Consider the following 27,741-nt stretch of genomic DNA (forward strand, 5'->3'; position numbering starts at 1 on the left):
TATGAATGTCTTTGATGTCATCTGATCCCGCAGGTCCCTAGTGGCAGTGTTCCGCACCGCAAGCCTGACATCAGTTTCCTGTTGAGTTTTCCTGTTCAGGACAGGAACTCCTGCTCGGCTGTCCGCCCTGATCACAGCTACCAGAAGGCAGATCACGAAAAAAAATACGCCTGGATAGTCTTGACTTCTCAATCATTTCAAAAACCAACTGCAAGAGGATTTCACACCCCGACCGGCGGCTGCGGCCATAAATGGCGATTTAGAAACTTAAAAGCCAACTTCTGCGGGAAAGAAATAATTCTTCGGGTGAGTCGTTTGGAAGTTGAGGTTTCAAAACTCTGCCCGAACTTGCATGCGATAAAGTTTTGCGAAGTTCCACGGTGTTGTCATTCTAACGACTCTGAGGGTCTATCGGTTGTTTTAGAATGTTCTTATTTGTAATGATGGTGTGTGTGGTTTCCCTGATTACAGTTTATGAGTTTTGAGGGTGTTTCGCAGGGACATAGGCCCGATCGGTGACTAATCTCGGTGTGTGAGCACAGATAACCACAAATGTAGGAGGAGGACAGGAATTCGACAATGCCCGCCGCTCTAAATGCTGCCTGTATGTCAATGGTTGTAACACCAAAATACACATTTAAGGTCAGCAGAAATCACTGTGGTTCAGTTCGAGTTGGGAATCCATAGGGAAGGACCCATTTTATAGCTCCGTGTTGAACGTATCCCCTCCCTTTCACGGATATAAACTGTAGATCTGCAAAAGCAGCAGGCAAAGCTAAATAAAAGAGGGGAACGTTGTGGAGGAAACTTGGGAATATCGTAGTGTCATTTTCCCATGTTGATATGAATTCATCTTGATACAGTTTATATAACGTTAACGTTACTCCAAAACGCTACTCCATAGCCTTTGTTTTTTATGTCTGGGTCAGCATCCTCTTCAATCATCCCACAACAGATGAGTAAATAATACCATTCTGTTTGTCTCATACACAGACAGACACTGAGAGTGGGTCGTTAGTCTTATTGTAAGGCCTTTAGCGGCCACTTTAATCCCAAACGATTTGCCGTGAACTCAGAGGTTAGATATTACAAAGACGGGTCATTAAGGAGCAGGTAAGGGTTAGACAGTACAGAGACATGTCTTTAAGGAGCAGGTAGGTGATGGGCAGTGAATTCAAAGACAGGTCGTGAAGGAGACAGTGAATTCAGATCCACAAATTTAAGGAGCAGGTGGGGGTTAGATGATGCAGAGACAGGTCATTAAGAAGCAGGTAGGGATGAGACAGTGAATTCGTATCTATTTCATTATAGAGCAGGTAGGGGTTAGATGGTACAGAGACAGGTAATCAAGGAGCAGGTTGGGGTTAGGGGGCATCTTTTTAAGTACCTTAACATACGTACAAATACTTGATCACAGGCTGTAGCTTAAACCATAAACTCAAACCACAACCCCTTTTTTTATTGCGTTAAATGTAAACAACAACAAAGTTGCACCGTTGTTTGGAAGTCTGTTTAGTGAGGGCTAGAGGGACATTAGGTCTGTTAAGTACTGACCATTGCAGATGGGATTAGGGAGTCTTCCCATCAAGCAACACACACCCTGCCAAGTTGAGGATAGGCGTGTGTATGACCTAACTGTGTCTATGTCAATGTAAAGACTTTTATTCAGACACCCTACCTGGCACAGGTAGTGAGCAGGTTAGCTTCTTGGTCTGGTAAGCTCCTTAGTCCTTACCGTTTAAGAATGGAAAGAACACAGACATACACAGATGCAGTTGAATTAATTATTTAGGGCAACCTAAAATACAAAAGATTATTCAGGACATAGATATTAGTTGATCTGTAGAACAAATGTTGAACTTGTCAGCAGTACTTAATCAGTTATCACGGGTATAGATAGCAGCGTCTTGAAACACACACACACACACACACACACACACACACACACACAGACACAGACACACACACACACACACACACACACACACACACACACACACACAGACACACACACACACACACACACACAGACACAGACACAGACACACACACACACACACATCCCCCCCCAACCAGCCTGCTACTTAAGCACAATAACAGACAATAACAGAAACAACTGCCCTAATTGGTTCCTTTGACATTCCTCTTCTTACTTATTCTCTCTGTGTGACAACCAAACTATAAATAATTCAGTGTATTTATGTAAGTAGCCAGAAATGAGAAAAAGACACCATCTGGACACAACCTCCTCTGGTGAAACATTGTGTGGCTGATTTGTCGTTCCTCTTCTCTGGTGAAACACTGAGTTGCAGTCGGGTCGTTTTTCTGAAGGGTCATTCATTTATCTATTAGTGTGAATAAAAGTCCCTGGTTTCTGATCAACATTGTGACCGTTGACATATATAGCATTTAGCATGAAGTCTGACACTAGAAGTATTTTGGCCTCAAGTTCCTTTATATCTAACCTTCATCTTAGATCAACTGCTTCTCTTATCTTGAAACATTTAGTTGTTTGTGTTCTGCTTTGAGTCCAAGATGGTATTGGATAAGTAATGTAGGGTGTAAAGTGTCTTCAGCCTAACATGGATGTCACTTATTTCATGGCTTTCTTTCCCGTCACCATTTATTTTGGCTCAAGACATAAGCTTTCAACCTTGATGCACAGTTTTACTTGGAACCATTTCCATTAATATAGCGACCGTTTCCCACTTTGTTCAATACTACTCTCAGTTCCTCGTTTGTGTTTATATTGAGTCAGCTTGGGTCAGGGAGGAAGCTCTGAAGTCTGATAAGCGCACAACTTTCAGCAGTAAATGTACTCTGAAGGAGACAGCTAAGGGAGGCAGAGGAGCACGTACTCCGGGCTGTAGTTCTGAGATGAGTGGGTGAATGGATGGTTGAGTGGGTGAATGGATGGTTGAGTGGGTGAATGGATGGTTGAGTGGGTGAATGGATGGGTGGATGAATGGGTTTCTCTTTAGTACTATCATCCTGGGAATACATTTATTTGCAAAACAGGCATATAATACATTGTGGTAATGGTTTAATAATACCAATAACAATAGACTAGTTTGGATTAGGAATAAAGTACACGGAAATATACAAAATAGGACATATAAATACGAATTCTGATAGCCATGTGTTGATTTACTCTCGTCATTGAGAGTTGATAAACAAGTATGGAACATACGAAGTAAATTAAGAGATATTTTGCTGCTAAAAATGCTACCTAACCGTAACCACAACCACAACATTTCCTAACCTAACAATACACAGACCCTATAAAACATTGGACAGTAACCACCCCCAAACCATATCTTAACCAATCCAAACCATTCATTTTCACCGGAATGCTTTACACTATCAATCATATGGAACTTTCCATCATTAATACAAGTACACACACACACACACACACACACACACACACACACACACACACACACACACACACACACACACACACACACACACACACACACACACACACACACACACACCTACCTTGTCATTCTGCATTCATTCTAGGGTTGGAGAGTGGAGACATTTTTTTATATCGCTAACCTTTTTATCTGAGCTTTCCGACCGTGACCTGTGGTTTGTGTGAACTTCCTCTTTCTTTGCCAAAACTGAAATTTATTCACTGGAGACTAATTCTGTTTCCTGTGCACACTTATAAAGCACAAGTGTTCTGAGACACCAATGCAAGTCGACATGTGTGCTGTACCACATAACAATGGATAATTTATACACCAATATTATTATTCTTGAAGTCAGGATCCAAAGTTTCAAGTGAAAAGTAGTTGGTCTTGACAGAAAACAACATTTTTTGGATTTTCTGAATTATTTAATAATAATAATAATGAATTGAATTTATATATCGCTTTTCTAGACACTCAAAGACGTTTTACAGTGAAGGGGGGACCTCACTAACCACCACCAGTGTGTAGCACCCACTTGGGTGATGCACGGCAGCCAATCTGCGCCAGAACGCTCACCACACACCAGCTTGAGGTGTTATATGATACCTGGTTGGCGCTTTTGGGTTTAAAAAAGGAAACGCAGCTAGTGTATTTATCTTCCTGCTGTAAGTGACAAAGCAACAAAAAGCAGTGTTTCCTCGAGAACGAAACAAACGTACCACAGATAGTGTTGATAATGCTGTTTCGTATGATCAAACACAGATTGAACCACCTGATAAAAATGTAATCTCCAAGTTTAAAGGAGCAAGATACATTTCCTATGTGCTAGCTCCCTTTGACTGCAACCCCAAGGTTAAAGGTGACACATTATATTAGCCGTTACAGGCCGTTTCTGAAATTGGCCTCTTCTGACATCACAAGTGGGCGTGTCCACCTAGATGTATGACGGATAGATGAGCAACGTTTAATACAGTCCACTGGGTAGGCTGGTAGACTGATCTATCCAGGACGCATCTAGGTGGACACGCTCACTTGTGATGTCAGACGAGGCAGATTTTCACCTGGTGGTATAATATGTCACCTTTTAATATAAAAACGGTTTAATGACCTGCTGTCCGTCTGCCTCTCCTCCTCTCCAGAATGGCCTCCACGGTGACCCTGGAGGACGCCCTCTCCAACGTGGACCTCCTGGAGGAGCTCCCTCTCCCCGACCAACAGCCCTGCATCGAACCCCTGCCCTCCTCCCTCATCTACCAGGTCAGAGCCTCCCCCCTCCTCCCTCCCCCTCCTCCCTCATACACCTCCACCCCCCCCGGTCTATTCCCCCTTTGCCCCAGGTATCCCATATTGTTATAAAGCACTTTGTTGTACTGTAAAATTTAAATTTAAAATCTCTCTCCTCTTTCTCTTTCTCTGACTCTCTCTGCCGCTGTGTCTCTCTGTCTTGGTCTATGTCTGTTTCTCTGGCTCGGTCTCTGTCTGTCTCTCCTTAGCCGAACTTCAACACCAACTTCGAGGACAGGAATGCGTTTGTCACGGGCATCGCTCGCTACATCGAGCAAGCCACCGTTCACTCCAGCATGGTAAGACCCAAATAGAACCTTAAGATCGCTCTTCATCTACTGAAGATCAACTATGTATAGCTCCTCATCTACTGAAGATCAACTCTTTATCGCTCTTCATCTTCTGAAGATCAACTCTCTATAGCTCTTCATCTACTGAAGTTCAACTCTTGATCTCTGTTCCTCTACTGGTCATCATGGGTACTTTTATTCAACCAAAACAAATTAAAAACTTTATCCACAAAAAAACAATTAACATCAAATTTGAATTTGTATGAACAGTATTATAAGAACATTAATAATACAACCGTTCAAGTAGGCTCATTCAGATATTGCTGAATGAATGAAACAAACATTGAAAAGAAAAAAGGCTGCGTTCAAACTTTTACGTTTACATTTGGCAGTCACTTTGACTTTATTCATTAAACTGCAGCGTTTGCACTGTAATGATGGGCTAGAATTTTCCAGAGGAAGATGGCTTTGTGTGATGGTCCATCCCGCTGTGTTGATAGAGTTAGCTGCAGGCCTGACCACCCTGTCTGCCCTCTGGCTGCGGACCAAATGGGTGCTTAGTGGCCTGTCTGCCGGGGCTCAAGTGCTTTCAGTCTAATTAGAACGTGGCTAATTGCTGTTTTATACCGTACGCACGGCGGTAAAGAGCTCTTAGTGTTCCGTGGACCGCACCGAACTGCAAACACGCCGTCGCCATCTTGGATCCAACCCTTCTAAAATAATCACTGTTTGGTTGTCTTTTTGTATTTTAGGTTGAGAACTATAGTGGCGTATTTTGTTCTCATTCCAGCTTGACGTTGTTGAACTTTGTTTTTGTTATATGTTTGATTCCAAATCTAGCTAGATGTTTTTCATTTTAATTTATATTTAAAATATTACACATGGCAGCTAATTATAAATGAAGTCCTTTTACTTTGAACAAACTTCTTCTTTTTAACATTACTTTACATTAACATGTTCAGAGACATGGCTCAGACTAGTATTTAAAGGTCAATATCACCCTTTTTATCTCTTATATGTTGTTTGAAATATAAAGACTAGGATCTATTACCGGCCTTTTTAGTGTTCTCAATGTTATACATTTAAGTTGGAGGATATTCTAGTGGTAAAGGGGTTCGACCCCTAGCTGTAAGGTCCCGGGTTCAAACCCCAATGTCACCAGGCTACTTGCAAGCATCCCTGAGCGATTCGACCCCTGACCCCTACCTGCTCCTTACTGTAATTCACCACCAAGTCACTTAGGATCAAAGCGTCTGCCGGAGGAGTACATGGTCAATATAAATGGGTTCTTGTGTGTGTTCACCAGAATGAGATGCTGGAGGAGGGCCAGGAGTATGCGGTCATGCTGTACACCTGGAGGAGCTGCTCCCGGGCCATCCCACAGGTACCAAGGGACCCTCTGATGTCAATTTTCGTGTTTTATTTCGAGTTTACATCGTTTTTCATTGAAGTAATACACTTTTCAGTGAAGTAACACACACTGCATTTCACACATTCAAAATCTGAGATCCGTTTATCATTATAATACTATATCATACACCGTTTATCATATAATATATATTATCTAATATATCTAATATTCTAGCACGAGCCCTACCCTTAATTCTCTCCCTGAGGGACTGTGCCCTCTACTGATGGCCTCCAGTAGTAACTCATAACCGACGTTGTCGACAATTTCCTAATTACTAAAACAAATTAACTGTGTGGGTGCGTTTGTATGTGTGTGTGTATATAATATACTAAAACAAAAAATAAAAATGTCTAATAAAATATGGCATATTCTCAAAAGTCCCCATACAAGCTGTTGTGGTTCTTTCAATCTGTCCAGTGTTTTATAACTTCCTCGCCCTCATCTCCCTCTGCCAGGTGAAGTGTAACGAGCAGCCCAACCGCGTGGAGATCTACGAGAAGACCGTGGAGGTGCTGGAGCCAGAGGTCACCAAGCTCATGAACTTCATGTACTTCCAGGTAACGCTCTGACCCTGCCCACCTGCACACCAACCGGCCACCCATTGGTCAGGTGGAGTAAGAGCCCGCCCATGATGCAGTGTGATTGGTTGTCGAATGTATTATGATGATCAATTTCTTATATAAATACATAGAAAATAAATACAGAAAAAAACGACTTGTCTTTTCTCTCTTCCTCCTCTTTCTTCTTCCGCCTCCTCCTCTACCTCCTGTCAACCTCTTCTTCCTCCTCCATCTCCTGTTCCTCCTCATCCTCCTCCTCCTCCATCTCTCCTTCCTCCTCATCATCCTCCTTCATCTCTCCTTCCTCCTCCTCCACCCCCCCTGTTCCTCCCCCTCCCCCTCCTGCTCCTCCCTCCCAGCGTACGGCCATAGACCGGTTCTGCGGGGAGGTCCGGAGGCTGTGCCACGCGGAGCGCCGTAAGGACTTTGTGTCTGAGGCGTACCTCCTCACGCTGGGGAAGTTCATCAACATGTTCGCCGTCCTGGACGAGCTCAAGAACATGAAGTGCAGTGTGAAGAACGACCATTCTGCCTACAAGCGGTACGCACATACTGGGAGTATATATATAAATACCGGGGCGGCTCGGTGGCTCAAACCACTAACGTGCTGACCATGTAGGCAATACGCTTCGTAGGTTTGCAGCTGTTGTGCTGCATGTGGTTCTGCATGTGGTTCCTTCTCTTCTTCAACCCGCCTTCCAGCCTGTTTTCACTGTCCTGCCTATAAAGACAAGGAACCTCATGAACATAAATAATACAATGATAATAATTCTATATATGCTTTAAACACGCTCATGGATATATCAAATACAAGGATGTTAACCTAGCAATAACTCATGCTAACAACATGGACTTTCACTTTAAAACATTCAAACGTAAAATACACGGATACTAACATCCTTAAAACCTCTGTGTAATTGAATACATCATTTATAACATGTGCATGTCAACATGCTTACCACAAGAGGGCGGTGTTGGTCTAAGGAACTGCCCTTAGGATATTTCTACATTCTCCCCACTTGTGTAAAAGAAGAAGAACAATTTCTTTGGCTGTGGAGATGCTCATGTCATCTTGATTAATATTAAATAAGTTATATTTTCTTACCATCTGGAGGATATAGTTTATTTTCTTTTTTTTTAAGTTATCTTTTGTTATTAAAACATGTTTCCTGTCTTCTTCCCCACCAGGGCAGCCCAGTTCCTGAGGAAGATGTCAGAGCCGTCGTCCATCCAGGAGTCTCAGAACCTGTCCATGTTCCTGGCCAACCACAACAAGATCACCCAGGTCAGACAGACAGGCCATAGTCAGCCCAGAAACAGACACAGACTTGTGGCCTAAAATCACATCCACTTAGGTCTAATTGATACGATCTACCGCCAACTAGCTTTCCTTGTGCCAGTTCTGTTAGTTTCTAATTCAAATAGTGTTATACACAGTTGTTCAACACAGTATGAATCTACTCATACTTTGATGCTATTGATTCACACAGGAAAAACTTGACATGTAGGGATGATTTTCAGATTGACTGTGATTGGTGTTAATGATTATATTTGTACTCTTTGCTCTATGAGTGAGGTCCTCGATGTGTGTCTCCAGTCTCTCCAGCAGCAGTTGGAGGTGATCAACGGCTACGACGAGCTGCTCGCGGACATCGTCAACCTGTGTGCCGATTACTACGAGGACAAGATGTACCTCACGCCCAATGAGAAGCACACACTGCTCAAGGTAGCAGCAGGACCCTGCTAACAATAGCCTAGCCCTCTAATGCTAGCCTTACCATGCCAACCCTAGCTTAACACTAGCCTAGTGCGAACAATAGCCTAGAACTGCTGATGCTAGCTTAGCCTTTTTAACACTAAAGACTTGCCGAACCCTGCTAATGCTAGCCTAGCCCTGCTAACGCTAGTCTAAAGCTAGCTTGCCTCTGTTAACCCATATCCCCTTAACGCTTTGCTATGTCGTAGGTCATGGGCTTTGGCTTGTATCTGATTGACGGATCCAACAGCAACATCTACAAACTAGACGCCAAGAAGAGACTCAACCTCACCAAGATCGACAAATTCTTCAAGGTAATGAAGGGAGAAATTTGATTTAAAGTGATGCCACTTGTTATAGGGTTGTTTTACATTTTATACAATGCGCAAAATGAACTAAACCCAATGCAAAATATAACGCAAACATTGGCAAATGTTCCAATTCAACAACATACTTGTTGTCCCTCACAGCAACTGCAGGTGGTGCCTCTGTTCGGGGACATGCAGATTGAGCTGTCCCGCTACATCAAGACCAGCGCTCACTTTGAGGAGAACAAGTCCAGGTACGGGAGCACCTGTAGGCAGGAGGTCTAAAGACCAGGGGTCTGGACTCTGGATCCTACTGAAGGATGACAGTCACTTGGGAGAGAAGAATATTTTTTGCAGCAGAATCAAGTTTTTACCATCATACCAAAATACAGCCACTTAATCAAACAGGGGCAGTTTGGATTAGTATCTTAGTGTCTGATATGAAGCACAACAATCGTGCAAAAGGTTTTCTTTAACAAACCACACAAACGTGCTGAAACTTTCCCAGTTCCTTCTCTCGATATCCAGTTCCCCACAATCCAAACTTTAAAAAAAAGCTGTATTGACATGGAAAACAACCAGGTTAAGATGTTAACGAGGGTAAACAACCATTTCTAGCAGCCTGTAAGTTAATCTAAAAAGCTAAACTTGATGTAAAAAAGTCTAAATCTGTAATGTGTCTCCCCTGCAGGTGGTCTTGTACGTCCCCCTCTAGCAGCCCCCAGTACAACATCTGTGAGCAGATGATCCAGATCCGGGAAGACCACATGCGCTTCATCTCTGAGCTGGCGCGCTACAGCAACAGCGAGGTCAGCGGGGGTCCCTACACCAAAGAGTCACAACCTTACACATCACCACAGACTGGCTGGGGGGGAATGGTGGAATAGTGGGGATAAGATCAATACATTTAACTTGTAAATGAGTAGACCCTTGCTGTGGGGATTTTCAGGGAAGTGTGTCCAACGCTGAAGCCCACACCACATGGGCTGTTTCCATTTTTGATTCTGCATTCGATCGTAGACATGAATCATCCGTACGTTTTAGATGGATATGTAGAATTACATTTAGGGCATGAAGCAGATGCTTATATCCAAATCGATTTACAAGAAGTACATTAGTTAGTACATAACTTCTCATGGTCATGAAAACCCCTCTACCACTGTTTTTAGTGATGTCTGTTCTTTGAGTAATCTTTCACCAGCTTAATACTATTTAAAATCGTCTCTATTAACATTTATAACGAGCATTAATATAATGTTAAGAATGCACATTTGAGTTTTAAAACTTGAGTAACTCTAAAATAACACTTTTCTGCCTGAAATCACCTCATAACAGAAGGCTCAAACACAGATCTGTTTTAATTGTGTTTGTATTTCCTAATGTGCATTTATGTTTGTGTGTGTGTGTGTGTGTGTGTGTGTGTGTGTGTGTGTGTGTGTGTGTGTGTGTGTGTGTGTGTGTGTGTGTGTGTGTGTGTGTGTGTGTGTGTGTGTGTGTGCGTGGGTATTGACTCTGTGCTCTGCGTCACTGGGTCAGGTGGTCACCGGGTCGGGGCGACAGGAGGCCCAGAAGACGGACTCTGAGTACAGGAAGCTGTTCGACCTGGCCCTGCAGGGCATGCAGCTCCTCTCGCAGTGGAGCGCTCACGTCATGGAAGTGGTGAGACCCAGGAGCAGGGACTGGGACTACGGAATATGGACGAGGTCGGGCCGGGGTGACCGACCGTTTTATCGTAGCGCAGCCACAATTTACTGTGCACCTACCAAGGACCGTGTTTTCTGACACAAACAATACAGTAATACATTCATTGAAGTAAATGTGCGTGGTGCAAAGAATAAGCAAAAGTAGGCCTAGGACTGACCTCTAACAGCACAACAGACAGAGAGTTTGATGTATTTTACACAACAGTAGGAGCTACACAACACATAAAGGACACAACATCTCTCACAATCAAATGCAACTTGACCCGCGATCGACTGGTTGACCGCGATCGACTGGTCGGGTGCCCCTGGAGTAGGGGCATAGTTGAGAGACTAGGAACTACAGTTATGGATTAGGGGAAAAAGGCCCCAGGATTAGGGACAAGGAATATGGATGAGGGACTAGGGTTCTAAACTCGGGGTTAGGATTAGGGATAAGGAACTAGGATTAGAGAGTAGGTGTAACAACTCTTAGACTAGAGGTACAAGGGGATTAAGGACTAGGATTAGTGACTAGGAAGTAAAAAAATGGTAATGATTATTTCCCAAAACAAGATCAATATATACCACCAATACTATAGCATTTTCTAGTGTCTAAAATCCGTGTCCTAACCTGTCTGCCCTCTCTGTGTAGTACTCGTGGAAGCTGGTCCATCCCACGGATAAGTACTCCAACAAGGAGTGTCCCGACAACGCCGAGGAGTACGAGAGAGCCACCAGATACAACTACACCAGCGAGGAGAAGTTTGCCCTCGTAGAGGTCTGTACCCCTGCCTTAGTGCCCTCTGCCCACTCCTGCCTTCTGCCCCCTCCTGCCTTCTGAAACCCTGCCTTCTGCCCCCGCTGTCTTCTGCCCCCCTGCCTTCTGCCCCTTCTCTCTTCTGCCCCCCGCCTTCTGCCCCCCTTGCCTTCTGAACCCCTGCTTTCTGCCCCCCTGCCTTCTGCCCCCCTGCCTTCTGCCCCCTCCTGCCTTCTGCCCCCTCCTGCCTTCTGCCCCCCTTGCCTTCTGAATCCCTGCTTCCTGCCCCCCTTGCCTTCTGCCCCCCCCCCCCCCCCCCCCCTGCCTTCTGAACCCCACAACAAGCGCCACCATCCACCAACAACATCTCCCAGTAATGTGGTAGTAAAGTCTCAATGTATCACATTGAGCCCCTCCCAGCTAGTAGGTGGCACGCTATAACAGATAGCAGTGTTGTGTCCACTCTACCTGACTCCGCCACTGTGTGATGGGAACCGACTGACTCAGCGGAGCTCGGCTGTGTGGGTGGCGCGGGTGGGAGGGGTTTGGGAATGTTGATAGTGAGATGAGACATGGCCTTATCTCCTAAAGTCATCAGTACATTAAACGGGCTACTGCTTGTCTTTTCAGATTCATCCCTGTTTTCTAGTTATTACAATCAACAAATCGGCAACTGCTTGTGTCTGCCCGGGTGTATTAATGTATTATGTTTATTATAATTAATAAATAAGATAGCGCTTGTGTCTACTCAGGTGTATTTATGTTTTCTAGTTATTATCATTAATTAACAGCTTCTGCTTCTCTCTCCAGGTGTATTTATGTATTATGTTTATTATAATTAATAAATAAGCTATTACTTGTCTCTGCTCAGGTGTATTTATGTATTCTAGTTATTATAATTAATTAACCGCTACCGCGTGGCTTTCCAGGTGTATTTATGTATTCTAGTTATTATCATTAAATACCAGCTACTGCTTGTCTCTCCAGGTGTATTTATGTATTCTAGTTATTATCATTGAATACCAGCTACTGCTTGTCTCTCCAGGTGTATTTATGTATTCTAGTTATTATCATTAAATACCAGCTACTGCTTGTCTCTCCAGGTGTATTTCTGTATTCTAGTGATGATCATTAATTAACCGCTACTGCTTGTCTCTCCAGGTGTATTTCTGTATTCTAGTGATGATCATTAATTAACCGCTACCGCTTGTCTCTCCAGGTGTATTTATGTATTCTAGTTATTATCATTAAATACCAGCTACTGCTTGTCTCTCCAGGTGTATTTCTGTATTCTAGTGATGATCATTAATTAACCGCTACTGCTTGTTTCTCCAGGTGTATTGATGTATTCTAGTTATTATCATTAAATACCAGCTACTGCTTGTCTCTCCAGGTGTATTTATGTATTCTTGTCTCTCCAGGTGATGGCGATGATCAAGGGGCTGCAGGTTCTGATGGGCCGCATGGAGAGCGTGTTCAACCACGCCATCCGCCACACCATCTACTCGGCCCTGCAGGACTTCGCCCAGGTCACCCTGAGGGACCCGCTGCGCCAGGCCATCAAGAAGAAGAAGAACGTCATCCAGAGGTGAGGGAGCGCGAGTCGTCATCCGGGCCAGTAGAGGGGGCTGTAGAGCAACTGAACAGCGGTTACCTCAAACCTCTTTTACTTCATTGAGGGTAGTTTAATTAATGACCAGCCTGGTGGAGCAAGATGTCTGACCCCTAGCTGCTCATGTTAAGATGTCGGACCCCTAGCTGCTCATGTTAAGATGTCTGACCCCTAGCTGCTCATATTAAATAAATCGATCTTTCGATATGTCAGTTGATATTATGTGAGTGTATGTCAGTTAGTGCGGGTCTTCATCCGTCTGTTAAGCCCAAATCCCGCGTCACCGTCTTGCACGTATGCCAAGATCTGCGTCGCTACTTAGAGCGAACACAGCCCTTTAAATGGTCGATGACCTCGGTGTACGCCAAGATGTCTTCATCGCAGAGCTTTGCAACGCATCGCCCAACGCATCGAGCATGCACAGGGTTCTGGTTTGTTCCTAGACGGCCGGACAGTCGAATAAGATGGACGCACCTGGTGAAATTACGACACTGAATTTTTGGTGATTTTGTTTCACAAACTCTTCTCATCTGACGATGTTTATGAAAAAATCACTCGGGATATAAAAACAAATCCTAAATGACAGGAGTGTGTTTACGACTCCATGTTGGTTCTCAGTTTGCCAGTAGACCATCTGACTGTGTGTGTGTGTGTGTGTGTGTGTGTGTGTGTGTGTGTGTGTGTGTGTGTGTGTGTGTGTGTGTGTGTGTGTGTGTGTGTGTGTGTGTGTGTGTGTGTGTGTGTGTGTGTCCACTCAGTGTTCTGCAGGCCATCAGGAAGACCATCTGCGACTGGGAGACGGGTCGTGAGCCCCACAACGACCCGGCCCTCCGCGGGGAGAAGGACCCCAAGGGGGGCTTCGACATCAAGGTCCCTCGCCGCGCGGTGGGCCCCTCCAGCACGCAGGTACACACACACACACATGCACACGCACACACACTATGTCACTTATTATCCTATTTTGGAACAGACCATCAATGTAATAACCTGGTCCTACTATTTTCTAGGTGATTTTGTTTATAAATCCCACTCAAATAAACAGTAATATTGGATTTCTTTCAATATTTATTCATATTCTATCAGAGGATCAAGTAGAGGATGTATAGGCTAGAGTTATAGTTTTATTTTTTTTCAGCTTATTGCTGGATTATGTCCAGCATTTCGTATGGTTTTAAGCAGATGATTTAACTTCCTCTTTAGATGTCCTATATGCCTAACAATTGTACCGCCATCCCTTATTTGGGCATAAAATATTGTCCTAACGCATTGGTTTATTTGAGTCAATAACAAGCCGACAATAGTAGCCAGAGTTCTACCAGCGGTTTGTCTAGATTGTAATACTACGTCACCCTATAATGAGATGTCCCATGTTTCCTGCGGTAACCACGTATGACATCGTATTAAACCTAAGAAGGAGGAAAAACAATCGTCTGCGTTTGAAATTGGATCTCGGGCATCTCATTGTTCCTTACGTCTGTTATGTCACATAAATCCCGTAAATCCCTAACCCAAACATGGTTTCCTTTCCCTGTGATCTTAATCAACTCTGAAACGCTTCCAATACTGTCAGATCTTATGTTGTGTGTCATACAAATCAGGCCGACCTCAATCTGAGGCATCGCATTTTGTAGCTAAACTCAGTGTTCAATACAATGTGAAGGGTCAAAGGTCATTGACTGTTACTGATTGGATATATCTGCTGCCTCAGATAAAAACATGCTAGTGCATTTGGAATGTTAGGGTTCTTAGAATTGTAGGGTCATTGTAAAGTTGAGGGAAAGTGTTTGGGGTACGGTCGTTGTATAGTAATGTGTGTGTGTGTGTGTGTGTGTGTGTGTGTGTGTGTGTGTGTGATTGTGTAGCTGTACATGGTGAGGACGATGCTGGAGTCTCTAGTCGCTGATAAGAGCGGTTCGAAGAAGACCCTTCGTAGCGGCCTGGAAGGCCCCACCATCCTGGACATTGAGAGGTTCCACCGGGAGTCCTTCTTCTACACCCACCTGCTTAACTTCAGCGGTGAGAACCTTACATTTCAGCTCCTGACACTCACTAAAACACCCACCAGACTTTAAATCACTTATTGCGTTTGATGTCGTTACACCCTATGTTAAGGTGGCGAGTCGGCGACATTAATATTTGTATATCTTATACCTCACATGTTTTAATAACAAAACCTCATCTATTACTATTTTTTGTCAATTTTTTTACTACCATTATAAGCTTTTTGTGGCACCTCGGTTATGCTGAGTTGGGAGTGGTGGTGCGAGGTTGCCGGATCGACCACCAATGCCCCAAGCATTCTGCTTGGGCAAGGTGTGCGGATCCTTGGGCAGGAATTCTTACCCCGCCCCTCTCCGCCCTTCCAGAGACCCTGCAGCAGTGCTGCGACCTGTCCCAGCTGTGGTTCAGGGAGTTCTTCCTGGAGCTGACCATGGGCCGAAGGATCCAGTTCCCCATCGAGATGTCCATGCCCTGGATCCTCACCGACCACATCCTGGACACTAAGGAGTCCTCCATGATGGAGTGAGCCTCACACACACACAGACACTTCCCCTCAGGCTTGGTTTGCTTTATAGAGTTTAGTTTGGAACACACCAAAAGGCTTTTAAAATTCCCCAAACACAGCGGGAAGAAACTTTGAGGAAGATCACACAAGAGGGATCCCACCTCCACATTCATGGATGTTTGGGAGGGAAAAGGGTTCCAAGTGGTCAGACGTATAATGGTGGTAGGTATAATGGTATCTCTCTCTCTCCAGATATGTGCTGTACCCGTTGGACTTGTACAACGACAGTGCCCACTACGCCCTCACCAAGTTCAAGAAGCAGTTCCTCTACGATGAAATCGAGGCAGAGGTAAACATCCTGGGTGTTTCCAACTCCTACTGCCTTTTAAGGTAGAGAAACAAAATAAGATGAGAAGGCAGCCAGGATTGTCTGTCGGTTTTCCTATTTCTTCATCCAAACAAATGCAATGGATGAAACAGGAATGTGGTCGCTTCACGTAGCGGAATTATATTGTAAAACAATTAACGTGTAAAAGTGACCTTTAATAAGCATAATTTTCAAAAGAATGTCCTTCTCTGCCTGCTTAATCTCTCTCTAATGGGGCCACGTTTGTTTAAATGAACATAAAAAATCGTTTGTTTCATAGAGAATATTTCTGATCAATAACTGAAATGACTCCTCTCCTCCCAGGTCAACCTGTGTTTCGATCAATTTGTTTACAAACTGGCCGACCAGATCTTCGCCTACTACAAGATTCTAGCTGGAAGGTAATTCCAAAAATGATTCCTTTCTTGTCTTTAGTTTTTAATTTAATAAACCTTTTATGCTAGGGTAATTAATGTTAGAAGCACTTTGGTCATATTTGTTGAAATTGTCCTTACTCTACTGTGACATTGTAGATTCTAAAAAGTGTGTGTGTGTGGCTGTAGTCTGCTCCTGGACAAGAGGCTGAGGACTGACTGTAAGAACCAAGGAGCAAACATCCCGTGGCCGGCTTCTAACCGCTACGAGACCCTACTGAAGCAACGCCACGTCCAGGTACTGCAGTGATGCCCTACTGATGCTCCTACTGTCTCCCTCCCTCTCTCACTCATTGACTGTCTCCCTCACTCACTGTGTCTCTCAATCACTGTCTCTTACTGTCCAACCTCTCCCTCCCTCTCTCATTCACTGTCTGTCTCTCACTCACTGTCTGTCTCTCACTCCCTGTCTGTTACTGTCCTACTGTCTCCATCCCAGTCTCTCACTCACTGTCTGTTTCTCGATCACTCTCTGTTACTGTCCTACTGTCTCCCTCACTCATTCACTGTCTGTCTCTTTCCCCCACTCACTCTCTACGGTCTCCCTCACAGTCTTTCCCTCTCCTCCTCCTCCTCCTCCTCCCATCGCTCTACTTCGTATAATGGATGATAAATCGCTACATTGACCTCATCCACACGTCTGACCCCTGACCCCTCCTCTGACCCCTCCTCTGTCCCCAGCTGCTGGGCCGCTCCATCGACCTGAACCGCCTGCTCACCCAGCGGGTGTCCGCGGCGCTCTACAAGTCCCTGGAGCTCGCCATCAACCGCTTCGAGAGCGAGGACCTCACCTCCATCATGGTGAGCACCTGGATGCCTCCAGCCGTACCCGGTCCACACAGCTCGTACTCGTACCAGTCAAAAGATCATTGTTGATTTCAATATGTCCTCGTCGATGTATGAATCCATCTGAAATGTATTGTTATCTGTTGCTGTGGAGCTGGGTTGGTAGAGTAGGAGGGAGGGACACTGCCAAGGTAAGGGGTCCCCACAGGATATGGGGAGTATTCTGGGATTATATAGTGTGTGTGTGTGTGTGTGTGTGTGTACGTATATGTTTGTGGTTCTTCTTCCTCCCGGGGGGTGGGTGGGTGTGTGTGTGTGTGTGTGTGTGTGTGTGTGTGTGTGTGTGTGTGTGTGTGTGTGTGTGTGTGTGTGTGTGTGTGTGTGTGTGTGTGTGTGTGTGTGGGTGTGTGTGTGGGTGTGTACATTGTGTGTTGTTCCTCTCATGACACCAGGGTTGTGTGTCCCGCTTCAGGAACTGGAGGGTCTGCTGGACATCAACCGCATGACCCACAAGCTGCTGAGTAAGTTCCTGACGCTGGACTGCATGGACGCCATGTTCCGGGAGGCCAACCACAACGTGTCGGCGCCGTACGGCCGCATCACGCTGCACGTCTTCTGGGAGCTCAACTACGACTTCCTGCCCAACTACTGCTACAATGGATCCACCAACCGGTAGGCCGCCGGCTGCACTATCCACTGACACCTTCTAGAACCTTCAAGAAACTTGCATCTGGAACCTTGCTTCTAGAACCTTGCATTTTGAACCTTGCTTCTTGAACCTTCTAGAACGTTGCTTCTAGAACCTTCTAGAACCTTGCATCTGGAACCTTGCTTCTAGAACCTTGCATTTTGAACCTTGCTTCTGGAACCTTCTAGAACGTTGCTTCTGGAACCTTGCCTCTAAGAGCTCCCCACTGACCCCTGCATCTCCCCAGGTTCGTCCGCACCATCCTGCCCTTCTCCGCGGATTTCCAGAGAGACAAGCCCCCCAACGCCCAACCCCAGTACCTGTATGGGTCAAAGGTCAGCCACTAACAAACAAACCTGAACCATTTTAAAAGGCTATTTATTTATTGGGCTATTAGGTCATTAAGTAGATGTTCTATCCAAAGCGACTGTGAACCCTACCTGTCCTTACGGAGCAGTCCGGGTTAGACAGTACAGTGACATGGCGTTAAGGAGCAGAAAGGGGTTAGGCGCTACAGTGACCGGTCGTTATGGTGCAGGTAGGGGTTAGACACTACAGTGACCTGTCATTAAGGAGCAGGTAGGGGTTAGAGAGTATAGACAGGTCATTAAGGAGCAGGTAGGGGTTAGACAGTATAGACAGGTCATTAAGGAGCAGGTAGGGGATAGACACTACAGTGACCTGTCATTAAGGAGCAGGTAGGGGATAGACACTACAGTGACCTGTCATTAAGGACCAGGTAGGGGTTAGCGCTCATCGTGCTCTAGGAGGCCTACAGGTGGACTGTGAACACTGGGGATCGAACCCAGTGCCTCTCAGCTTGGCGTCAGAGATCCCCCCCTCCCTGATATTGTTCTTTGCTTTGATATTTTTGTTGCAACATTTTTCCTAATACAAAATGAGACATTTTTATTATTTTTATTACCTATAATACATTGATTCTATAAACTATAATGTATGTATTAAACATACATTATACAATACATTTAGGAGTGCATAGTCAATTCAAACCTGGAATCATACCTTGGAGTTGTGCATGTAATCAGCATGCAATGCTGATTAACATTACATAATAATGATAGCACATATAATCTCAAACAATGGCAACCTGACCACGATAGATAGATAGATAAATGGAAACATACAAAGACATATTTAAAAATGATGACCCAGATGGACGGATGCAGATATCACTGGATAAATACTTGCATTCCATGTCACAATGAATGGATGGACGGCTCGAGAGAATTACCATATTATGTAACCACATAGATGGGCGGTATTACCATTGCGACACGCCGGAGAGATTTATAAATATTATGACACGGGATGAATATTAACATATGACCCCGTACTCGGTGGCTACGTCCAAATAAGGAGTGTCGAGGGATAAAGCCGTGACCTCATTGCAGCGGAGGTCACACCGGCTCGCAGCCAGACAGCTTAGTGAAGCCTCTGATCTCCTGCTGATGGAGGGGCTGGCCCCCGCGCTCCAACACCACGCCCCGGGACCCCCGCACGCCCAGGGACCCGAACAGTGGGTTCAGGATCACCGTGGCGCGCTTGGCGGCGACGTCGTCCTCGCCGGCCCCGCCGTTGGCTCCGCCCCCCGCGCCGTAGATGAACCCGGGCGTGTCCGGCCGGCCGCGGCGGTGTCCGTGGCGGGGGAGGGGGCAGACGTTGTGCAGGCAGCCCCACAGCAGCACGCCGGAGACGAGGAGCAGCAGGAGGCTGCTGGCCATCCAGAGACCCATCGCCGTCTCCCAGCCACCGCCGCCGCCGCCTCCTGCCCCTCCCGCGCCGCCGCCGCCCCCCCCCGGGGAGTCACCGCCCAGCGTGGAGAAGATCTGACACTGGTCCTTGATGGGGTTGGCCGCCTGGCACGTCACGCACAGGAAGTAGGCGGTGTTGGGCAGGAGGTTGACCACGTCGGCGCCGGTGCGGCTGGCGGGGATGCGCTCCTCGTGCTTGAAGCGCTTGCGCTTGTAGCCCACCTCCAGGCTGCTCCAGTGGGGGTCGTACATCATGCTGTAGAAGGTGTCCCGGCAGCCGCCGTACGCCGGCCAGCGCACGCGCGCCGTCGTGGCCGACACGTTGTACACCGTGATCGGCATGACAACGCGCCAACGCCAGCGTTGGTGGGTGGTGGGTTGGTCGGTCGGTTGGTTGGTCGGTTGGTTGGTCGGTTGGTCGGTCGGTTGGTCGGTTGGTTGGTCGGTTGGTCGGTCGGTCGGTTGGTCGGTTGGTTGGTCGGTCGGTTGGTTGGTTGGTTGGTCGGTTGGTCGGTCGGTTGGTTGGTTGGTTGGTTGGTCGGTTGGTCGGTTGGTCGGTTGGTTGGTCGGTTGGTTGGTCGGTTGGTTGGTTGGTCGGTTGGTTGGTTGGTTGGTTGGTTGGTTGGTTGGTCGGTTGGTTGGTTGGTTTTCCTTTTGAAGTCCCGAGTAGATTGTGTGTGTGTTACTCTTCTACAGATGCGGTGGTTTTCCTGAGACCAAAAACCAAGGAATTAAAATAAATAAAAGAGTAGAATATATAGGATATATGTGCTCCGACATCAAGGATGTCAGCTTTGCTGAAAATCTGTATGTTTCTTATGTGCAACAGTCTGTAGTGAATAATAAGACCATAGAAAACTAGAGACGTTTTTTGAATATGAATATGTTTTGATTATAGAATATTATATATCCCATACATGATTACTGAAATCAGGGATAAAGATGTTCCCTAATCCCTTGGGACGGCAACATAAATCTGAAACGGAGACGTAGTAACCGTGGGGGACGGGCGACGCGTGACGTGTGATGGATTAGTGGCGACAGCGCCCAACGGGGGACGGGGAAGGGGGGGGTGAGGTGGGGTCAGAGGTTAAGTAAATGACGTGATGTAACTCGGGATGATTGGGTTCATCTTGGCACTCTGCGTAGATCTGACTGCCTCGCGGCCTCACGTGCTCCCTGGACCACACGCGCAGGGATCTAAATACCGCCCGGGAAGGACGGGGTAGTGGGGCGGGTGTTTGACTCCCCATCTGAAAGGTTCTGGGTTCAAACCCCAACGTCCACAGCCTATCTGGAGGCACTTTTGAGCAATTTTACTCCTAACCCCTACCTGCTCCTTAATGACGCGTTAAATATAAAAGATACTTCATCTGATTTAAAATGAAAGCCCAATAGCTGAAATGCACAAGGTGGTTCTATTAATTAACTAATTGTATTCATTAACTAATTGCAACCTAATTGTATCTGTGCTGCTACACGTCCTGTACAGCCGCCTCGCTGGGCGATTATCCCATCGCTGGCTGGAGACTTTTGACGTCTCGCCAGTAATTTACAATTAGTCATTTAGCAGACTACGCTTTTATCCAAAGCGGCTTAAGAGCGAGGCGGAGAAAAATCAAATGCAATCAAAATTAGAGCAGTAAAAAAATATGTATAAGTGCTTTACAACCTAGTTCCTAAAAACAACAACTGTACTTAGTTTCCTAGTTGCATAACAGTCATGAGAACATAACAAACATTTGAGCTGACATGTGTGGATAGTATTACTTTTTAAATTGTGCCAGGCTTGACACATTCTTCACATTTCTTCATCCATTTCACATCCAACTTGCATCCCATTGCTTGTTGGTAGTAAATAACAGATACAAAGGGAAGAGGGAGCGAGAAAGAGTGGGGGGATAAGAGAGATCGGGGCACAGGGGGCGAGTTCTTGAGAGTTAACCATAGCAACAAGCATCTGCACAATCAAAAACGAAAGGAACAGTCAAAACACAGACATACTGACCTGGAGAACAGAATTGTTTCAGGGCGGTCTTTTACCTCGGAGTTCAGTCTGCCTCCTCCAGTACTCGTCGAGGGGAGAGCCGCTAGATAAGAGTATCGTCGGAGGGTCCGCAGAGTGAGCTCTACGGTGGATGTGTTGCGTTTCAATCACTGGTTCTGTGATGCCGCTGCAGAGCTCCAGAGCTCCATCTCTGAGCTCCGCTGGCTGAGCTCTGAGCTGCTCTGCCGCTGGCCTTCTGCTGGGGGTGAGCACTGGATTACCGGCCTAGCAACATCAGGGAGGGAGGGAGGGAGGGAGGGAGGGAGGGAGGCTGGAAGCTGGTCTTGGCATGCAATGACGAGCGCATCTTCTGAGAATCTGTTTTGTAAGTAGTGGCCGCCATTTCAATGGTCATCCTTCTGAATCATGGAGGTGGCTTTTGTATCCTGTTGTCTATATATTAGACAATATATTATTTCCAATACCATCAATTGCAACATTTCCTCAATGTTTACACTTATTTCAGTGTCAGAATGGTTTTGGTTATTTTCTTTAATCTTGATGTAAAGGATGAGATTTTAAAGGATTCTTTTGTATTGCTTTACTGATTATTCAGTAAATGTTTAGACTGTAAACATGCATGTCTCCTTCTCCACCAGGCTCTGAACCTGGCCTACACCAGCATCTACGGTTTCTACCGCAACTTCCTGGGCCCACCCCACATCAAGGCCATGTGCAGGTTGCTAGGCTACCAGGGCATCGCCGTGGTGATGGAGGAACTCCTCAAGGTGGTCAAGAGTCTGGTGAGGAGCCACGCCTTAACCCATCGTTCGAAACACCATCCCAGGGGATTTGGAGACAAAGCTGGGCATATCTCGTTTGAGTTTTTAGACTGATGATAGCCGGATAGATGATGATCAACAGTGTGTTGGGAGAAACAGATGCACATAAATGTGAGAAGTTGGGATTGTAAAAATAGGGTCATATGGCAAGAAAATTTGGGAACCGCTTACATTTCTGTTTCCCCCCCCCAAGAAGTATTTCAAGAGTTGTCGTAGTTGACGAAAGTATTCAACATATACAGTAAAGATTTTTTTTTTAAGATATGTCAGACCCTGATTAAATTCTGGTGGAAGATAAACCACCATGGATCCTCCCTACAGACACACCCTGTGTGAGTTTGACCCACCCTGAGCCGCCGCTCCTCTTGGTTAATGTGTGGTTTGCTAACCCTCTGGCCTCCTGTGCAGCTCCAGGGAACCATCCTGCAGTACGTGAAGACCCTGATGGAGGTGATGCCCAAGATCTGCCGCCTGCCCCGCCATGAGTACGGCTCCCCAGGTGAGTCACCGTACACCATGCCGTGGTAGCATGAGTGGTGTAGGATTTATACATGGCATAGTCTTTGAAGAAAGTTATTTCACTCAATTGATAGTTAAAGATAAATCCATATTCGAGCGCAAACCGGTAAGCACACACAAAATCCATATAAAATAAATTGCCATTTATTAATATATACATTTTGAATAAATCTACCTTTTTATAATTTGTATTATTTAATAAGATAATCATATATCGACATATCGATATCGACATATCCATAGATATAGATCTAGATCGATTGATTTAGTTGAATGTCTGAGTCTCTATATATAAGTAAGAGTATAGATATATACAGGTATGTCTCTGTAGGAGTATAGACATATACACGTAACTCTCTGTAGGAGTATAGATGTATGCACGTATGTCACTGTAGGAGTATAGATGTATACACGTATGTCACTGTAGGAGTATAGATGTATACACGTATGTCTCTGCAGGAGTATAGATGTATACACGTATGTCTCTGTAGGATTATAGATGTTTACACGTCCATCTCTGTAGCAGTAGAACATGTAAACATGATTGCAACATTAACATGATGGCTCCCCAGGTATCCTGGAGTTCTTCCACCACCAGCTGAAGGACATCGTGGAGTACGCTGAGCTGAAGACCGTCTGCTTCCAGAACCTCCGGGAGGTGGGCAACGCCCTGCTCTTCTGCCTGCTCAGCGAGCAGAGTCTGGTACGTTGTACACCCCCTACCACCTCCATCTCCACCACCTATTGAAATAACCCTGCAGGTGAGAAACGGCGTGTTACTGTACACCGAGGGATCGGAAACGGTGTGTGTGTGTGTGTGTGTGTGTGTGTGTGCGTGTGCGCGTGCGCGCGCGCGCATGTGTAACTAGATATAAGTACATCCCACTGGCCACACAAACAGGTTGCCTCCATGAACAGGTCAGCATTAGCAGGTCGGATTAGCACAAAACAATTGCTTTGCTAAACAGGTTCCCAAAGCAACGCGCTGAGAAAAAGTTATGTTTAAGCCTCATGGCGTGTGAGGAGTGTGGAGAGGTACATTTGCCTCAGGCCATTTACATTGGAGAGTCACAAATTGTATTATATTTATATAACCTGATAATAATGTGAGTGATTCATCTTCCCAATGCCATCTCATCGCTCGTGCTGCTCCACAAAAAGCCTTCTGGTCTTTCTAATCCACCTGGCAACAGCATTCAGTTAATCTCCATGTATCAGATTACACTCTCTTTCTCTAACAAACCCAGGCCATATTTACCTGCCCTGCACTAGTTTTGCATTCACATCAGATACAAAAGGCTGAGATGTTTACATTGGGACACCAGTGCCCCCTTCAGTTAATAACCTGTATGACATCAAATCTACATCAGAATTTTTACTTTGTGTTTTACAGTCCCAGGAGGAGGTTTGTGATTTGTTGCATGCGGCCCCATTCCAGAACATTCTGCCCAGGGTCCACGTTAAAGGTAAAGACAAGTTATGTTCCATAATTCAGTATGATCATTAATCTATCTTTACTATTGTAGCAATAACCTACAGTTAGCGCATTACATATTTGTATAGTTTTGATGACTCATTTAGTTTACCTACCAATTCATATTTTATAATGGTAATGACAATTTTTGAATTTCACTGTTTAACACAATGTCTTGAAGTGCTACTCCTTTTAATAAAATAACTTTAATGATAATGAGTTCGTCCCTTGTGTAAAATTATAACTTGACTCTTCCCTGTGTTCAGAGGGTGAACGTCTGGACGCCAAGATGAAGCGCTTGGAGGCTAAATACACGGCGCTGCACATGGTTCCACTGATAGAACGCCTGGGAACTCCACAGGTAGGTCATAACCCCCGTCACCACCACCACCGCCACCGCCACCAGCACCACCACAACCACCACCATCACCACCCATGACTCCGTCCTCACCATGACCCTGTGGTGTGTCGCACCGGCAGCAAATCGCCATCGCCCGCGAAGGCGACCTCCTGACCAAGGAGCGGCTGTGCTGCGGCCTGTCCATGTTCGAGGTGATCCTGACCCGCGTGCGCACCTTCCTGGAGGACACCATCTGGCGCGGCCCACTGCCCAGCAACGGCGTGATGCACATCGACGAGTGCGTGGAGTTCCACCGGCTGTGGAGCGCCATGCAGTTCGTCTACTGCATCCCCGTGGGCGCGCACGAGTTCACCGTGGAGTAAGTCACGCTGGTTTTTGTAGTTGGTTCACTTTTTGTGAATGACCGAGGGATGACAAATGTAAATACTTGTCAAAAAAACGACGACTAATGAATACAAGCAATGGGTCAATCTGCGGGAATTCTCCTCAGGGCTTACCGCTCAGGACGCTAAATGCATTTTCACAGAAAGACGCATCCTACCTATTCTTTATTTGCGTAATTAGTGCAGATTGTTCCCCGTATAAAGGTGACATATTATACCACCAGGTGTGAGTGTGATTAGCCGTTACAAGCCGTTTCGCAAATCTGCCTCTTCTGACATTTCAAGTGGGCGTGTAACTGCTAATCACACTCACACCTGGTTGTATAATATGTCACCTTTTAAGGATTTTATCCAATCAAATGTTTATCCTTTCTAACTTCAAAGTTCAGGGATGTCCATGTCCAATATCTATTTGTTCTGCGATAACTTATATGACTCACTAGTGAGTCCTTCACTCTAGATTAGCAGGTCTCACCAGAATATCTCTAATAAAGTGTACATACTTCCACCACAGATCAGAGGAACCTTTCCCTGTACTTTCTTTGTGACCGGTTTGTGGCTCGAAACAAATCCAAGCAAAGTATGCAAATATTTGCAAATCATTTAGCCTGTTTATGTGAAGAGTGAGGAGGTGTGAGTGGGAGCATCTCAAATAACAAAGATGCAGATAAAGTGGTTTTGAATGTGGTGCTTACTTCCCAGCCATTACGATTAGGCCAGGGATTCCAAACCATTCGGTGATGTGAGTAGGCTCTAGGGGCCACTTGTAAAAGACTTTTGCTTTGTTAACCCTGCAAAGCAAAAACTATACTAGACGTAATTCCTGCATTATTACGCCGAACATTTAAATTAAGACCACAAATGGAACACTGAAGCTACTATATTAATGTTTTTAAATCATATCAGTATATGTTTATAGGTTTCTACAATATTCATAATAATAGTATAATATTAGTTCCTAGACCATTACAATATTAATACTGAGGCTAAATAACAGAAGTATAATATTAATTCCTAGGCCAATACATTACATGTTCAAAGGAACACGTGTAGATGAAGGGATACTTGAGCCATACTGACGTTCGGTAGGGATTCAGAAGGCCGACATGATGATGGGAAATGCTTGGCTGATATTTCAGGTGGTTATGTGTTTTTCAGGCAGTGCTTCTGGGACAGTATTGTAAGTGGTTGCGTGTTTTTTTGTGTTTCAGGCAGTGCTTCGGAGATGGCCTGCACTGGGCCGGCTGTATGATCATAGCCCTGCTGGGTCAACAGAGACGCTTTGACATCCTGGACTTCAGCTACCACCTTCTCAAGGTCCAGAAGCACGACGGAAAGGACGACATCATCAAAAGCGTGGTGAGACAACAGCAGGAGGTGGTGTCGTCATAGGTCGCATGGCGTGCCTCAGTCTTTCCGTAGCTTTTGTTTACCGAGAGTCAGTTGACCACAGAACATTTTGTATACCTTCAGGGCGGCAGTAAAGTAATTTTCTTGCTATTCATCATTCACCGTTGCACCTGTCCTCGTTCCTATGAGCGATATTTGGATTTATCAGGAAGATACTATTACTACTAAGTAAAGTGAAATATTAAGGTTGGCTGTCCAATCAGCACTGACTTAGATCAACAATTAAAGAGCCTGAATGGAGAAATTAAATAAAACCTGTTTTATCATCTACAGTAAAAAATAAGCTGAATGAAGTATTTCTCAACCAAACACTACCCTCCCCCTGCTGTTCCTTAGCCCCTGAAGAAGATGGTGGACAGAATCCGCAAGTTCCAGATCATCAACGACGAGATCTTTGGCATCCTCAACAAATACCTGAAGTCTGGAGACGGAGAGAACATGCCTGTGGAGCATGTGCGCTGCTTCCAGCCCCCCATCCACCAATCACTGGCCAGCAACTGAGCCACCAATCCACCAATCGCTGGCCAGCACCTGAGCGACCACATCCACTAATAAACAAATCGCTGGCCAGCAATTGGTCCACATCCACTAATCAAACAATCACCGGCCAGCCAATGTGTTTCCACATTCAATCACTGCTCAACAACTGAGGGACCACAACCAATCACTGGCGTCCAATAGATATTCCACATCCACCAGTAGAAAGCGGACCAGTAAAGCTTGTTCTAATGGCAACATCCTCTTTCCTGAGGAGCGACGGACCACCAGGAAGTAGGGTGACATTATGTATGACTTTTTTTTTTGTATTCACTCGTGCCTTATTAAAAATGACTAGCTATATATTCTTTTGTTTTATACATGTTGGGGAGGCAGATAAGGGGGTACTTTTATCAAATATTTAAGGGTTTGCCGTGGTGGGAGTTGGATTGGTAAAGGTATAGGGTGACCTGTTTTTAGTGGGGGATGAACGTAAATTGTATTTTCTATATTGCTAAAAATTGCATGCTGAACTTAACATTTTAAAATGAGCCTGATAACCGCATTCGTAGCCAGGGTCAGCATTTATTCACAGTGCCTTGTCTAAAGTGTTTTATTAATTTTAAATTAATAAATATGTAACAAATCCATTG

The 27,741-nt window shown here is 45.4% G+C and overlaps 2 protein-coding genes across 2 annotated transcripts; one reads left to right on the forward strand and one right to left on the reverse strand.

Moving 5' to 3' along the window:
- The first annotated feature begins 84 nt into the window (after positions 1-84).
- cyfip1 (cytoplasmic FMR1 interacting protein 1) lies at positions 85-27,738 on the forward strand. Its single transcript, XM_030372983.1, has 31 exons — positions 85-306; positions 4,562-4,679; positions 4,916-5,005; positions 6,303-6,380; positions 6,863-6,964; positions 7,327-7,508; positions 8,156-8,252; positions 8,565-8,693; positions 8,933-9,037; positions 9,194-9,285; positions 9,723-9,840; positions 10,568-10,690; positions 11,366-11,491; positions 12,892-13,058; positions 13,841-13,988; positions 14,945-15,098; positions 15,449-15,605; positions 15,841-15,937; positions 16,280-16,356; positions 16,519-16,627; positions 17,071-17,190; positions 17,648-17,847; positions 18,111-18,198; positions 22,282-22,425; positions 22,873-22,963; positions 23,556-23,686; positions 24,377-24,449; positions 24,724-24,818; positions 24,938-25,176; positions 26,413-26,560; positions 26,948-27,738. Exons 2-31 carry the CDS (start codon positions 4,563-4,565, stop codon positions 27,110-27,112), a joined length of 3,762 nt encoding a protein of 1,253 aa, XP_030228843.1. The 5' UTR covers positions 85-306; position 4,562; the 3' UTR covers positions 27,113-27,738.
- Positions 18,659-20,060, reverse strand: fndc9 (fibronectin type III domain containing 9). Its single transcript, XM_030372988.1, has one exon. The coding sequence runs from the start codon at positions 19,975-19,977 to the stop codon at positions 19,282-19,284; it is 696 nt and encodes a 231-aa protein (XP_030228848.1). The 5' UTR covers positions 19,978-20,060; the 3' UTR covers positions 18,659-19,281.
- Positions 27,739-27,741: the final 3 nt, after the last annotated feature.

Source organism: Gadus morhua, chromosome 12 (genome assembly GCF_902167405.1).
Source record: "Gadus morhua chromosome 12, gadMor3.0, whole genome shotgun sequence".
NCBI classification, from domain to species: Eukaryota; Metazoa; Chordata; class Actinopteri; order Gadiformes; family Gadidae; genus Gadus; species Gadus morhua.